A 15,185-nucleotide genomic window follows, 5' to 3' on the forward strand; every position below is an offset into this window, starting at 1 on the left:
AAAAAAATAACTGAGTTTTTCAAATGTCATAGCATGTGAGCAGTTTTCCAGCAGTATTTCACCAGGATAGCAGCTCAACTTAGCATCATCTCCCAACATCTCTATATTAAGTTGGTTTTTATACCCAAGGACTGACACAGTATTTTGTTGCTGTACCCTGGTGCTACTTCTTCATGACCAATTACTCAGCTACTACAGTATCATCCATCTTTTTAATAGATACAATTTTTACTGAAATAAAACCTCCTGATGTACAATTTCGCCCTGTTCTCTGACTACTGGATTAACAGCTGAATTTGCTCACATCAATTCAATATTTTATCCACAAAACTTTGAGGACTCACAATAAATTTTGGCAAGCAATGTGACTCTCAAGAGCAAGAGATGATCCAACAGTAAACTATGTGAAATTTAATTTTCTCCCCCATTTGTGAGAAAGTTTACAAAATAAGCTTTTTAAACCATGTAATAGATTTGGTCTCTGACCTATTTCCATTGTTTGAGCTAAGGGGAATGTTAAAAAAAAAAGCAATCGTTAAAAATGAAAAATGGAGTTGCTCTCTTCAGATTCCTCTTTTTAGTAATTGCAGCTTTCCTTTTTAACAACTATGAATATCCTTTTTACATTTAAAGAAGTACATTATGCAAATAATTTCCTTTTTAAATAAAAGTTTACAATGAGAACTTGTGCTCTGAGAATGAGTACTTCACTGTAAAATAAAAAAAATATGTCTTCAGGTTGTTGAAAGACATTATCTTTGCTTATCACAACCTTTATGAAGAGAGGTGATTTTCCATGTTTTATTTGCAATGCAAGATTATTTACTTTTTGGAAGAAGAAAATATTGAAAATATTGAAAATATTCTTGACTACAGGGAACACAATTGAGGGTCACTGCTCCTTACTATGTGCAGCAAACCAGGCTCTGTGAGATTTTCTTGAAGGCTATTTCCTTTTTAAAATACATATAGGCAGTGAGAAGTACAACTGTGGCCGAATGAGCTGGTTTGTATTACAAACTGGAAAAAAAACCCACATACAAGCCAACAGACAGAAGTACCCTGGGAAATCGAAATCACTATATTGACCTGTATACTTTTTCCCTCCCATAGTGGGTGGGACAGTGTGTCCACGTCTCTGTTTCTTTTTTTTTTTTTTTTTACTATATCACCCAGATCCACGGAATTAGCCAGCTCCTCTGAAGGCAAACACCCATTATCAAGCTCTCACAGCCACCTGGTCTCCAGCAATGCCTCCAGACTTTGACACCAACATGAAGTTCAAGTTCTCGATCCTGGCGCTTCTTCTGGAAGTGATTGTCATTGTTTTGTATGGGATATTTGTGGATTATGACCCAGATCCTTCTGCAAGGTTATACCCACGTAAGTACTTCTGTCTAAGATTTATAGAAGCTGAAATTTCTTTAAACTGATCCTAAGCAAGATTTCTGAATAACTTATGAGACCTACTGATAAAGCTGGAAAAAAAAGCTGTGCTTTGCGGCAAAGATGTTTTTCTGAGGTGTGAAAGAAGCAGGCTTCAAAGACAAATCCAAACTGAGCAGATACAAAATTCCACAAGCACCTCACTGCTGAGAAGTTTGCTTTTCTGGGAGAGAAGAGCCTGAGAAATAGTTCTAGTATTTGCACAGCAGGTTAAGACTTGGAGAACTCTGTATTGCTTTGAAAGAGCCCAGCATTTTCCAGAGACAGATGGGGGTGTTTCTTACCAGACCTTCTATCCTGATTAATGTATTGAATAATTAAAATTAATAAAACATTCATTACTACCATCGAGGTTTGAAAAAGGTGTCTTAAGAAAACAGGCAAACTGAGATGTATATGCATCATTACTATAAAATGTTTGTGAAATCTGGACTCCAAAAAGGGCCATAGTTTTGGTGACAAGGTGGATAATCCCCTGTTATCTTTCGAAGAAGTGGCTCCATTAGGCAGTAATGGTTTAGCCTAAAAATATTTCTGTTGATTTGTTGCTCTGCAAATTCTTGGTGAAGATCAGAAAAAGCTTTTGGCCTGAGAAGTAGTTACTCACTTCTCTCATGCAAAGATAAGACTACTGTGAATTAATAGAAAACAAAGTTTGCAGAGCTGCAAACTGTGTTTTCCTGGCAGTATTGAAGGTTTGTTGTTCAGTTTTTTGGCTCTGAGGCCTCAATGACTTGAAGCCCTGATTGAAATGTGCTTGATGAGGATCCTAGAGTACTGAACTCCCTGCCTGCAGGGAGCACCTGTGTAATTTTGAATGTAATTTTGTAATTTTGAACCTTCTTTTTATCTCATCCTAACTGTCCTTTCAGTAGCTGTTACAGGGGCATGTGATCTGAGGCTGGAGTAATCTTGTGTTTTATATTCTCCCAGAGAGCATTGTCTGGGTCAGAGAACAGCAAATGAGGGCATTATTCAGCTCCAGATGCAAGGCTGCTGGTGGACATCAGGGGCTAGTTACTCACATTTAGGTTAGCTCCACTGAGATGTGGCAGTATCCCTGAGCTATGGTACCTTGGGCTGTGCCAGAGCCCGCTCTCCGTGACACAGTTTGGGCATGTCAATGATGTTCATAGAGCCAAAGGAAAGTTTGGGTTGGAATGGACCTTAAAAATCATCTCATTCCAACCCCCTGCCATGGGCAGGGACACCTTCCACTATGCCAGGTTGCTCCAAGCCCTGTCCCACCTGGCCCTGGATACTTCTAGGGATGGTGCAGCCCCAGCTTCTCTGGGCAACCTGTGCCAGGGCCTCAGCACCCTCACAGGGAAGAATTTCTTCCTAATACCCAATATAAATCTCTCCTCTTTTAATTTAAAACTGTTCCCTCTTGCTCTATCTTTATCTGCCCATTTAAGAAGTCACTCTCCCACTTTTTTATAAGCCCCCTTTAAGTACTAGAAGGTGCTTTAAGGTCTCCCCAGAGCCTTCTCTTCTCCAGGCTGAACAAATGCCGCTCTCTTAGCTGGTGTCATATTAAACTATCCCAATTGTATTGAACTGTCCAAGTTCCTTTATTAGGTGGCCTTGTATAAACAGTGTATTGGGAATTACTCTTGGTCCACTGTCACCCAGGAGGTGATTGTTGGCCTAGGCAAAAATGATGCCAAAACACACATGAGTAATTTGACAGCACATGAAAATGTACTAACACTACAATATAGATTTTTAAATGTAACCTACCCAGTTAGAGATCACCCATGCTTATTTCTTCATTAATATCAGTGTCTAAAAAGTGTGGGAGGAATTTCCTGCTGTCTCCCACGTCTCCCTGCACAGGCAGTCTTTGACTGCTATTCCTGCACACTTGTCCCTCAGCTGCCCACACTATTGACCTGTGAGCAGCCTTCTGGAATGGTTTGGGCTCCTGCAAACTGGCCCCTTGACCTCCTGCCAGGCATGGCTTTAGGCATAGCATGGATAAGGGGCTACTCTTAAGCTGGGAACACTGTTTTAGGAGAGAAGAACATATATTTCTTTTGGCCAGGCTGTTCAGATTACCAGTAGAGACATAAACCAAGCAAATACCACCAATGTCATGTTGAATTTTTAGATGCTGGCCTCACAGAGGTCATTTCCAACAAAGAATGGGAATAAAAGTAGATTTTCACAATACCTATATTTTCACTTTAGGACCCCTTACTCTCAAATTTACCTGTACAAAGTGGAGAAAAAAGTGCAGTTTGCCTAGGGACTTGGCAGAAATTTAATGCTATAGTTGTATAGGTGTATTAGGAAATGTCTTGAGCCAGGACTTCCCCTGAGTCCCTAAAGGGATGGGATCAAACTGCTTCCCATGCTATGCCTTAGGATGTTAACCTGTCTGTACCACAGAGACTTAGTTCTTTCATCCAGAAGGTAATTTGTATTCTCAGGACTGCAGTGCAAGGCCTGATTCTGTATGCCTTAGACACCTTAGCACCATGAATTCAAGCTGTTTCAGTGGTTTTGGACAGAAGAAAAATGAAAATAGTAGTGGAGGATCAGCATAACTTTGCACTCAGCTAAGGAGGGCTGAGCTGAGATCATTCCAAAAGCATAGCTTTGCAATTTATGTGTTTCTAGTGGATAAAAGTACAGGCATTGCAAATTAGATGGACAATTTCAGCTGTGTTGTGCCACTGGAATGGGAGAACAAGGGGGTGTGATGGTTCTTAGAGCACTGCAAGAGGATTTCTTTTGCATTGGCATCCTGTTTGCATTGTCCTGTGAGCATCCATGACTCATGGCTTAGGAAAACTTATGCATCCCTCTTGTTCACAGTTCTATGGTTTACAACTTTAGGTCAAGCAAGATCAGCTCTGGAGTATGTCAGAAGCATCTTTGTGTTGAGACTGACCACCTTGCAGTGGAGATAATATGCTGGTCTTGGTCAGCCTTGCAGAATTCTGTGTAGTGGCTTTGTTCAGGATCTGCTGGAGTGTTTTTCCCAATCTTTATTTTCCTCTCTTCCAGAAGTGCTATGCTTTGTTAAACTCCACTAGTTACTGAAACAGTTCCGTTCAAATTACGCTGTTTTCTTCATCATTTAAAGTCACTCCAGACCTACTCTTTAAAATCATGCATGAAAGATAGTTAAAGTTCAAGGTACAGGCTAAACTAGAAGGAATTTGTCCTCAACACACACGAATTAACCTAGTTTTAACCAGGACTTTATTCACCATTTCTGTGAATAAGTTTAGACAACTTTAAAATGTCCAGCCTGAAGAGAAAGAAAAAGGGTTGGAGGTGTTTGTGAACCACCTGCATTTCCATAGAATCACAGAATGGCCTGGGTTGGAAGGGACCTAAACGTTTATAATCTAATCTCAAACCAACCAACGAGGCTGTTTCTTAAATGCAAAGTAAAGGCTCTTACTGCTTATTTCAGTGCTAGGGCCAGGCTGGAACATGACAATGCAAATATAAAAGAGTTTATTCTGAATCCCAGTAACTTCTTATACTTCTGGGCCCTCTTTTGGCTAGGCCTGGTAATGCAAAACTGTGGAATGCTTCAAGTAGTGGGAATTGCAACTTCAAGCCAAATTTACACTAACCAGCTCAAGTTTTTCATGCTTAATGGCATGCAAGAGCAATGAAATATTTTTTTTTTAAAACGGTCTCTCTATGCTGGAGGTTCTTACGAACAGTAAAATCAGAAAAAAATTGCAATTACAGGACTCAAACCTGCCTGGTTTAGAGTCAATTAAATCACATAAAGCTTGAAGGTAAAAAAAAAATTAAAATATAAAGTATCCATGTTGTGGTGATAGACTCAGTTTGTATTAAAACCATAAAAAGAAAATTAAAGTAATAACTCTAAAACATAGAAAAATAACTAACCATATTTTAACAAAACTCATATTTCAAAAAATCCCTAAATATTTGAAGGAAGATAATGGTATGCTGATTCACTATACTAATTTTTTAATTTAAACTTTGCCTTAAAATTAAGTTTTCTTTTATCCATGTAAAAAGATCAATGTCTTGGGCAGTAATTTTTAGGGATCTAAAGCATTCCTTTGCCCTGGGACATGTAGCACTCACCCAAGCAAATCCCATGTACCATTTTGGAGCCAGTCAGAACACACTGGCTCTGACCACCTTGATTGGAAGGGGCACATAACTTTTCCATAAGGACATGAAGCTGTAATGATGTTCCAGGTAGCTTCACAAAGAGAGGACAGTGCCAGACACAAGTAAATTTGCAAGCATAGAGATCCAGTGGCTTTCCATAATGATTTAGGAATCAATATAATGAATAATTAGGTGTGGCATTTTCCAGACATTCCATTTTCAGCTGGTAGACTGGTCATGAAGTGGGAAGAATGGATCACATGCATGACCCTTTGTCCCCAGATTTTTACCCTTCTGAGTCACTCTTCACAGTCTCTACATTGATGTGTTTTCCCTTCAGACTTTCAGGATGTCCATGTGATGATATTTGTTGGATTTGGTTTCCTGATGACCTTTCTGAAGAAATATGGATTCAGCAGTGTTGGTTTCAACATGCTCATTGCTGCCTTCGGTCTCCAGTGGGGAATTCTGGTGCAAGGATTTTGGCATATGGAAAGAGGGAAAATTTCTGTTAACATCAAAAGGTATATGTGAACTCAAAAAAAATTATATTTCTCTCCCTAAAGCCATCAGTAGAAGCCATAAACCACAACATCTATGGGGTCAGACTTAGCCTAAATTTCAGTAAGCCTTACTGCCCACCTCTCCACGTCGTTCTGCCCTTAACCTATTGGGGGGGGGGGCCACTCCTGATGGACTGGGACAAGGTGACCAAAGTTTGTGAAGAAATTTGAGGTGCTACATTATGTGTGGGAGGTGTGGGTCCTGGAGAGAGATTTTATTTAAATCTCTGAAGCTGCCAAAGCTGGAAGATTTCCAGCAGTAGCACAGCACATCCTGCACTCAGCAGGCATGGAAGGATCTGTCTTTCCATGACACATGGGATCACAGAAGAAAGCCTGGAGCAGCATGTCTGTGCACTCATGAGGCTTTCTCTTACTTCTCAAGGAATTATTTCCATGAGCATCATACTCCAGCAGGGTCTGAACACCAATCACAGAATAAGAGACCTCATGGGCAATGTCTCTAAGTACATTTAATGCCCCTCCTCTTCATCTGTCCTGCCTCTACCAAGGTCTCAGAGTGTTTTCCACATCTGCAGTTCTGTTTTCTGAGACAAATTGTAAACAATTTTGAAATTATCAGCATCAGAACATTACTGAGAGGAAAGCAGGAATGATACAAGTAGCTCCCGAATGCTTATAGGCAGGCATCTTTAGAGGGTCCCATAGGTTAGTGCCTCTCTGTGCTCTAAGGCTTTGATCAATTTCTGGTTTTATTTACCTTTGCCAATCCCCAAAACATGTTAACACTGATCCTGCCTGACAGCTCATGCAAAGATGGTGCACAGAGACAGACAGGTGTGCAAGGCTTCCAGGATTATATAAATAACCTGACCAAAGACCCCACTGCCAACTTTGAAGCATAGGTGGCAGTCAGGGCTGGAAATTGAGGGGCTGGAGCATGTGCAGAGAAGGACAAAGGAGCTGGGAAAGGGTCTGGAGTGTGAGTCTGATGAGGAGCAGCTGAGGGAGCTGGGGGGGCTCAGCCTGGATAAAAGGAGGCTCAGAGGGGACTTTATGGCTCTGCACAACTCCGGGACAGGAGGAGACAGCCGGGTGGGGGTTGGGCTCTGCTCCCAGGGAATGAGTGACAGGACATGAAGACATGGCCTGAAGTGACAAGAAGAAACACAAGGGAGGTTTAGTTGGATATTAGGAAAAATCTCTTCACAGAAAGGGTGGTCAGGCATTGGAACAGGCTGCCCAGGGAAGCTGTGGAGTCAACATCCCTGGAAGTGTTTTAAAAAGCCTGCAGCTTTTAAACTAGTTTTATCTTTTTTTTTAATGTGTTTTGGGTTGTTGTGTTTTTTTGTTTTTTTTTTCTTTTTCTTAACTTCAGCATGATAAATGCAGACTTCAGTACAGCAACTGCTTTGATTTCATTTGGGGCACTCCTGGGGAAAACAAGTCCCATTCAGATGCTGATCCTGACTCTCCTGGAGATCACCATGTTTGCATGCAATGAGCACCTAGTTACCGAAGTATTCAAGGTACAACTATTTAGCAATCATTATTTTCTCTTTATAACAAATACTTTAACTTTGTAATACTTCCAGTTTGCTTATGCTGGGCTCTGGTTTCTACCACAGAATTAAACCATTAAGTCCTCCAGACTTCTCGTTCATCAGACCCTTGTCTTTAAGCTGTATAAAATCTGTGGCATTATTCTGGGTCCCTGTACAGGCCACAGATGCTGGAGCTTCGATGACTATCCATGCTTTTGGAGCTTATTTTGGTTTGGCTGCAGCTTTCATCTTGTACCGTCCTGGTCTGACAAACAAACATGAAAATGATGAATCCACCTATCACTCAGACATGTTTGCCATGATTGGTAAGTGAAGTAATATCGAGAGCTGATCAGCTGTTCATCCCTCTCCCATCCTTATTTTTTTCTGATTACCTGTTATTATTCATTTTCCTAAATACACTTTGGGAGGCAAATTCATTTTAGTCTCATGCATGCACTGTATTTTCTATGGCACACATATTTTTACAGTTTTTCCTTGCTTCCAAGGATGGAAAGATCAAATAAAATGTGTTTTCACTGTGCATTAGTGGTGACTTCCTTTCTGTTAAATCTTGTGCTTTTCAGCAGTATTTCCAAAGCAATTGCCCATAATTAAAAGGATTGAATTGTGCCTGTCATGGTAATGAATGTCAGAAACCATATATCTAGCTCTACATGAGAACTGTTCATAGACCAACGCACAGCTAAAACTTTCAGTTGTATTGATAGAAGATAAAGGATTTGCATGTGAATTGTGTTGCCTGTGCCTCCTGTTCTGGCTGGGGTTTCACAGTGGTGGTGAGTTCTGACAGTGAGTGGGGCATGACAAGGGGTCATTAAAGCCTTCCAGTAATATTTGACAGGAGACCATGTTTCAAAATCACAGCTGCCAGTGTCAAAAGCTTCTGCATATTCTATTATTTTTTCCAGAATTTTGGCCATTCCATGTTTCTCATTAATCATCGTGCTCATTTCCTGTAGCTCACTCTGTAGTATTGGCTCTTGTGACTAAACAGCTTTTGCTTTGTTTTGACTTCTATTCATGCAGGTACCCTGTTCCTTTGGCTTTTTTGGCCCAGTTTTAACTCTGCCATTGCAGAAGCCCAGGTAACAGCCATTATCAACACTTACTATTCCTTGGCTGCCTGTACCGTCATAACATTCGCTCTCTCCAGCTTGGTGGATAAAAGAGGCAAATTCAGTATGGTAAGAATCACATCATAACCCTTGTTAAATCGAGTCAACCCTCTCCAATAAGGATGAGTAGGCAGATTCCCAGTGTCCATCTATCTGTCCAGGCTATCTGGAGCCTTTCCCCATAGTATGGCCAGAATTAGAGCTATTATACTTGTAAAACCTATAAAGTCTGATGAGAAGTGGCTGAGGGAGCTGGGGAGGGGTGGGGCTCAGTCTGGATAAAAGAAGGCTCAGGGAGGATCTTCTCACTCTCTACAACTCCCTGAGGAAGAAAGGTTCAGCCAGGTGGGGCTTGGTCTCTTCTTCAAATACCAAGTGACAGGAAAAGAGAAAACAGCCTCAAGTTGCATCAGGCCAGGTTTAGACTGGATATTAGGAGAAATTTCTTCACAGAAAAGGTTGAAAAGCAGTGCAGTAGACTGGGAATATGGTGGTTGTACTGGTTTGATGGTTGTATTTATTAATCTCAAAGGTCTCTTCCGGCCTTAATGATTCTGTGATAATTCTCTCTTGTTCACAGAAGCTGCTGAACCATAGAGACATTAGTCCAGTGCTCAGGTGGACTTTTGAATCTTATTCCAAAGAAGTTCCTATTTGAGTTTCCTTGTTACAACAGCCAAAAGGTCTCTCAAGGAAATGACCCATTCCCTGGAAATCTCAGTGCATCTGCACAACAGACAAAATCAAACCAGCTTCTATCCCCTTGCCCTAAAATCCAGCTCAGTTTTAACCCACTCCTTTCCAGCAGCTGCAGTTATTTGTCTGAGCCCAGCATGTGCAAGGGAGCCTTCAGAGGCACTCAGCCCTAAAACAAGCCTCGGCTCCTCATGTGTCACCTCTGCCTTGCTCTGTGTCCCCTCTGCAGGTTCTCATTCAAAATGCCACCCTGGCAGGAGGAGTAGCAGTGGGTACCTGTGCTGACCTGGAAATCCACCCTTTTTCTGCCATGTTCATCGGGGTCATTGCTGGAATTGTCTCTGTCCTTGGGTTCCAGTTCCTTACTGTAAGTACTGGGGACCCAGCTCTGCTCCCATTTTTTATTTCTCTTTGGCTTTCCTGGAGCTCCCTGGGTTTGCTACAAAGGGAGGATAGATACAGTAAATCCAGGTAGTGATGACTTTTAATAATGATTTGATTCTTGTACTTCTGCTCTTTCTTTTGCATATCCATCTAGAGATCATGGAAAACTATAAACTGACTCTAAACTTCCTATTTCCCCTCATTGCAGCCTGTGATGGCATCCAAGCTGAAAATTCAAGACACTTGTGGAGTTCACAACTTACATGGTTTACCTGGAATTCTGGGGGGTATTGCTGGCATCATAGTGACTGCAGTAAAAACGGAAAGTAGGTGAGTTACAGAGAGAAGAAAGAAAGAAGTTTTTTGATTTTTGAAGGTCTATTGTAATTTGCTACCTTCTTTGGATCTAATAATGATTTTTTTCAGAAATGCATCATTGATTTGATGTCAGGAATTGTATTCTCATTTAATTTGGGTTCTTCTTGATCTCCTGCCTTTAACACACTGTTTAAATGCCAAGCTTGTTGCAGATTAAAAGCTCAAAAATAAATAAATTAAAACATCATAAAGAAACAGCACACTGAACCATAACATAGAAAAATCTTTATTATGACTCTACAGCTACACTGCTGGTATTTGTAAGTTTTCAAAAAAAAAAAAAAAAAGGCAAAATGGCTTTTTTCCACTATCTCATAAGACTCCAGAAGGATGAAATGCTGGTCGTTTTGACAGCAGGGAGTATTCTCTAATGGCTTACAGGACATTAATAACCTTCTCAAAGAACTTTTTTTCATCTGCAGCCTAAAACAAAGTTAAATTTAAGTTTAATTAAACTGTATACAAGACATGAATTCTGTCTTGTATACAGCAATGGCAGGATTTGTTGGACTCAATGTTCTTGGAGATCTTTTCCAATCATAGGAAATTCATAGGATCCTAGGATATTTTTCTATCAGTCACCTGGTCCAGCATGCAGCAACTACAAGCTGTAAGACTGATCATCAGTCTCAAAGTGTAACAGTCTTTTGATGGGCAATGGTTTGGTTTTCTACCCTTTTCAGGAATGGTCAAGTGCTTACTCCTGCTCTGCAAGCTGCTGCCCTGGGAAGTACACTTGGAATTGCAATTGTGGGAGGAGCACTCACAGGTCAGTGTGATGCTTATAGTGACTAAAAACACATGTGAATTTAGAGGTTTTTCCATGGAAAACTTAAATGTATCAACAATTTTGTGTGAATAATGTAAAATTGAAATAATGGGTCCTGATGCCAGAAACTCAAATATGGAAAAGCATTTTTCCAACATTTTTGTCTTCAAATGAAGTTCAGGTTTGTTGGGAAGGATTTCTTCAATGAAAGGGTGGTCAGGCATTGGAAGGGGCTTCCCTGGGAGGTGGTGGAGTCCCCATGCCCAGAGGTGTCCAAGGAGTGACTGGATGTGGCACTCAGAGCTCTGGTCTGGTTGACAAGATGGTGTTTAGTCTATGATTGGACCTGATGGTCTTGGAAGTTTTTCCAACCTTAATGTTTCTATGATATTGTGATTCTATATATCCTACTGAATACATGCTCCAAAGATACTGAGTTTTATGTCTATAGGATTAATAGAGTGTTGTTCTGGAAGGAATTCTTCTCCAGATTCAGACACTTTAAATTCTGAACAGAAACTAGTTTGAGATCAAGACCTATTCAATGAGGTGTCACGCATTTCCATGTGTTTGTGAATACTTCCAAACAAACAAACAGAAAATCAGGCTGAAATAGAAAATTTGGGTCTGAAATCTGGTCAATTCAAAGCAAGCTGTTATTTATGCTCTCATTTTATGTTTGTACGACGAAATCTGCATCACCCCTCAGAACAACTGACCTGAGGTCCCAGGATGGTTGGGCACTCCTGTAGATGAGGAAATCAGTCAGAAAATGTAGCTGCCTAGGGTACAGCTGAGGGACATTTATTTGGTCATTTTCTTCATTTTTTAAACCTCTGATGCTGGTTTTCCTGCAGGTGTTATTCTAAAGCTCCCCTTCTTGGGACAAGTATCTGACCAGAACTGCTTTGATGACTCTGCTTATTGGGAGGTAAGACACAACCTCCTTTAATTTTCATTACGTTGGAGGATGTACAGTCACTGCAACCCCACTCTCCTGGGCTTAGTGGTTTGCACATATGAGTCAGAAAGACTGCCCCTTCAAAATTAAAAAATCCTGCTCTACCTCAGGCTGTGAATTTATCAAGGCCAGGCCACCTTCAGGATAATTTTTGGCCTTCTTAGGTAATCATGCCTTTTTCATTGAACTCACCTTGAACAAAAAGCAGAAAGAGAGACAACAAATGGATATCACAGTGGAGGCCTTTAACTCTCTCTTACGTGCTCACTGTATCAGGTATCCTCTTCCTTTTCAGAAGTTGATGAATATTCTTAATTTAGGCAATCTGAACTTTATCGTTTTATGCCAGGACAAACCCAAAAAGGCAAGGCAAGGATATATAATATATATTCCTTGTAAATAAAATGTGGAGTTAAAGGAAATTTTATTAGTTTTTTCAATAAATTAAACTCCTTCTTCTATGAAGAAAACCCTGAGTTCATTCCTCAGTATCCAGAAATGATGACTCATGTCAGGCCGTGTCAATGTTAATAAGCAGACATATAATATATACAAATAGAACTACATTCTCGGCACACTTTAGTCTTCTTTTATGGCAAAAGCAAATCTATATATCCTTAACTGAGCTCTTCTTTGTTTATAATGGCAGGTTCCAGAGGAGGAGACAGTACCTGAAATTCACTCCAGCCACCGTGATGAGCACAGCAGATTTGAAGCTGCCATGTAGAAAAATAATTAATCTGCAGTATTTGTCTTAATGATGCTCTTTTCTGTTTCTAATGCTAAGAAACAATGAAACAACATCCAAGTATTGTCCCAACCTCACCAGGTTTTTAAGAAAAGGCTGAAGATAACTATATTTTTGTAAAAGAAAACAAGCTTGATTTTAGATTACTTAGTCATTATGCCAAGCTCAGGTGAATAAATTAGGTCCTTCTAATATATTTGTTCATCAGAAAAAGACACCACAAATTGCTCTTTAAAATTATCTATATTTTACCTTTTGTTGTCACTGACAACAATATAGCTGTTGTAATAAACTTTGGGTTTCAAGATTATCACAGGACAAGATATTTAATTCTGAGATTTCTGAGGTACATCCTTCAACTGTATAGGGGTAATCAAGAAGAAATTAATTTATATTTTTTTAATATGGATTTGAACAAACTTTTCACCAGAGTATCCCAGCTTAAGTTTTTAAGAAAGTGTGTTGTCCTGTTTTCTGATGGAGGAGAAAACATGCTGTATTTTGAAGTTTGATTATGACAGGAAGCAAAATGTCGAAATAATTTTTATGGCAAAGCACAGAATACAGTGATTGATAAGGCAATATGAGTATCAATATGTTTATTGAAAGGGAAAAGAAAGTGAAATTGTAAAAAATTCATTATTGTAATAGATCTATTTATTTATTGTCATAGATTTAGTTAGTTTCAAGGACATAATAAGGGAACTAAGTAGGAGCTATGAAAACCAAGTGATTGCATAATAGGTCTTATTTTATTAAACAGTAATAAGTGGATTGTAGCAGTGTTAATGGCAAGAAATATAAGCTGAACTAATGCCAGCTCCAGAAAAACATGAATTGTTTGGAACTGATTGGAAAGAAATTATGTTTAACCTACAGACGACTCGGCAGAGAACTTCCATGAGGTGAGTCACTAACTCTGAAGTCACTTTCTCCTAGAAGTGAAAGCAAAAAGAAGAAAACTGAAGCTAAATTAAGGAAAATTAACTTCATTGGAGAAGTGATGACAGTGGCTGCTCAGTTCAGAGACAAAAATTGAGGTAGTTGAAGGAACTCCATGAGGTGCCTTCGTGCTTGGGATAATCCATTGAGAGACAATGGATGGGAAGTGGAAATCAAGCAGAAGGAACACAGTGCCTCAATACATCATTCATGGAAAGCTACTCCTGATGTCTGAATAACAGGCCAAAGTGGGTGAACTTTCAACCTTTTTTTTAATACTACGATCTTTTTTCAAGTCTTACTTATCAGACTTAACGGGAAAACTCCTCCCATATAAAATAGGACATATATTTTCATTTCTGATGGTGTATTTTTCCTTTAAAATCTTTAGAAATATACTAGGCAGGGCTGTCCCATATGTTATACCTGCTGTATACTGCTGCATATGTCAGATTTCTATCCATGAATAAAAATACATTTGTTGTCTCACACTTCAGTTCAGATAAGCTCTTTTGGAGATGTGCAATGACTGACTCTCTTCTACCTTGTTGGCTGTAAGATGACCTTTATCCTCTCAAAGCTGTCACACATTCATTTTTGTAAAAATTGGGGAAGCATTAAACAATGTAAATACTGCATTTGCAAAAATTTTAGAAGTATTTTGTGCATAATTTATGAAGTGTTGAAGTACTTGAAAAAGATTCCATCTCTGCACAGCCTGTAAAAATCTCATCTTCAATTCATGAATTCCACCCCTCAAATTCCTGCTTGGGAGTTCAGAGGGTCTTTCATTCACCTTAAAGAGAGTGAGGTAATTTCACTAGTTTTGAGTCCTGACCACACAGGAATACCTGAATGAGGAAGCACCACCCACTGGCAGTAAATTAATAATCTGAATTATAGTAATTAATATTTTGAATTATAGAATCCTTAAGGTTGAAAAATACTTCCAAGATCATCAGGTCCAACCTTGGATGGATTATCATCATGGCCAGTAAACCACATTGAGAATGCTGTGTCTACTCACTTCTTGAACACTTCCAGGAATGGTGACTCCCCTGCTTCCCTGGGGAGCCTGTTCCAGTGTTTAACCACTCTTCCAGCAAAGAATTTTTTCCTAATATCCACCCTAAAACTTCCCTGGTGATTGATGCCCTCAATAACAGCATTTAGGGCTGGGGTTTTTTTAATCCAAAAGAGAAAAAATGAATTATACATTTTTGTTCTCCAGTTCTCCTTATAATCTTTTCATAGTAATCCATACCCTCCTCCTCTCAGTACTCATTGTCCCCAAACTTCTTTTTCAGAAGATTCCTTCCCCAGAGAAATCAGTCCCTTAGGGTCTCTCAAAAAACAGAGTAGGGAGATGAATCCCTTTGTCTTACCAGAGATTTAAATGTTATTTTCTTTTCCATGTGACTGTGCTCTTGAAGTATACAACTTGTTTCTCCAAAGGTTTTTTACCCTAATTGCTCATGTCCACATTGCAGATGCCAGTGGCATTTGGTTGTCTGGCTTAGGGTATTTTCTTTGGTTCA

General features: G+C 39.7%; 1 protein-coding gene across 1 annotated transcript; it reads left to right on the forward strand.

The window, feature by feature from the left end:
* The first annotated feature begins 1,166 nt into the window (after window positions 1-1,166).
* RHAG (Rh associated glycoprotein) lies at window positions 1,167-14,141 on the forward strand. The gene is made up of 10 exons (XM_068183227.1): window positions 1,167-1,383; window positions 5,903-6,086; window positions 7,465-7,615; window positions 7,809-7,956; window positions 8,681-8,838; window positions 9,695-9,832; window positions 10,058-10,179; window positions 10,911-10,996; window positions 11,854-11,927; window positions 12,607-14,141. The coding sequence occupies exons 1-10, from the start codon at window positions 1,251-1,253 to the stop codon at window positions 12,682-12,684; spliced, it is 1,272 nt and encodes a 423-aa protein (XP_068039328.1). The 5' UTR covers window positions 1,167-1,250; the 3' UTR covers window positions 12,685-14,141.
* The last annotated feature ends 1,044 nt before the right edge of the window (window positions 14,142-15,185 follow it).

Source organism: Anomalospiza imberbis, chromosome 3 (assembly GCF_031753505.1).
Source record: "Anomalospiza imberbis isolate Cuckoo-Finch-1a 21T00152 chromosome 3, ASM3175350v1, whole genome shotgun sequence".
Lineage (NCBI taxonomy): Eukaryota > Metazoa > Chordata > Aves > Passeriformes > Viduidae > Anomalospiza > Anomalospiza imberbis.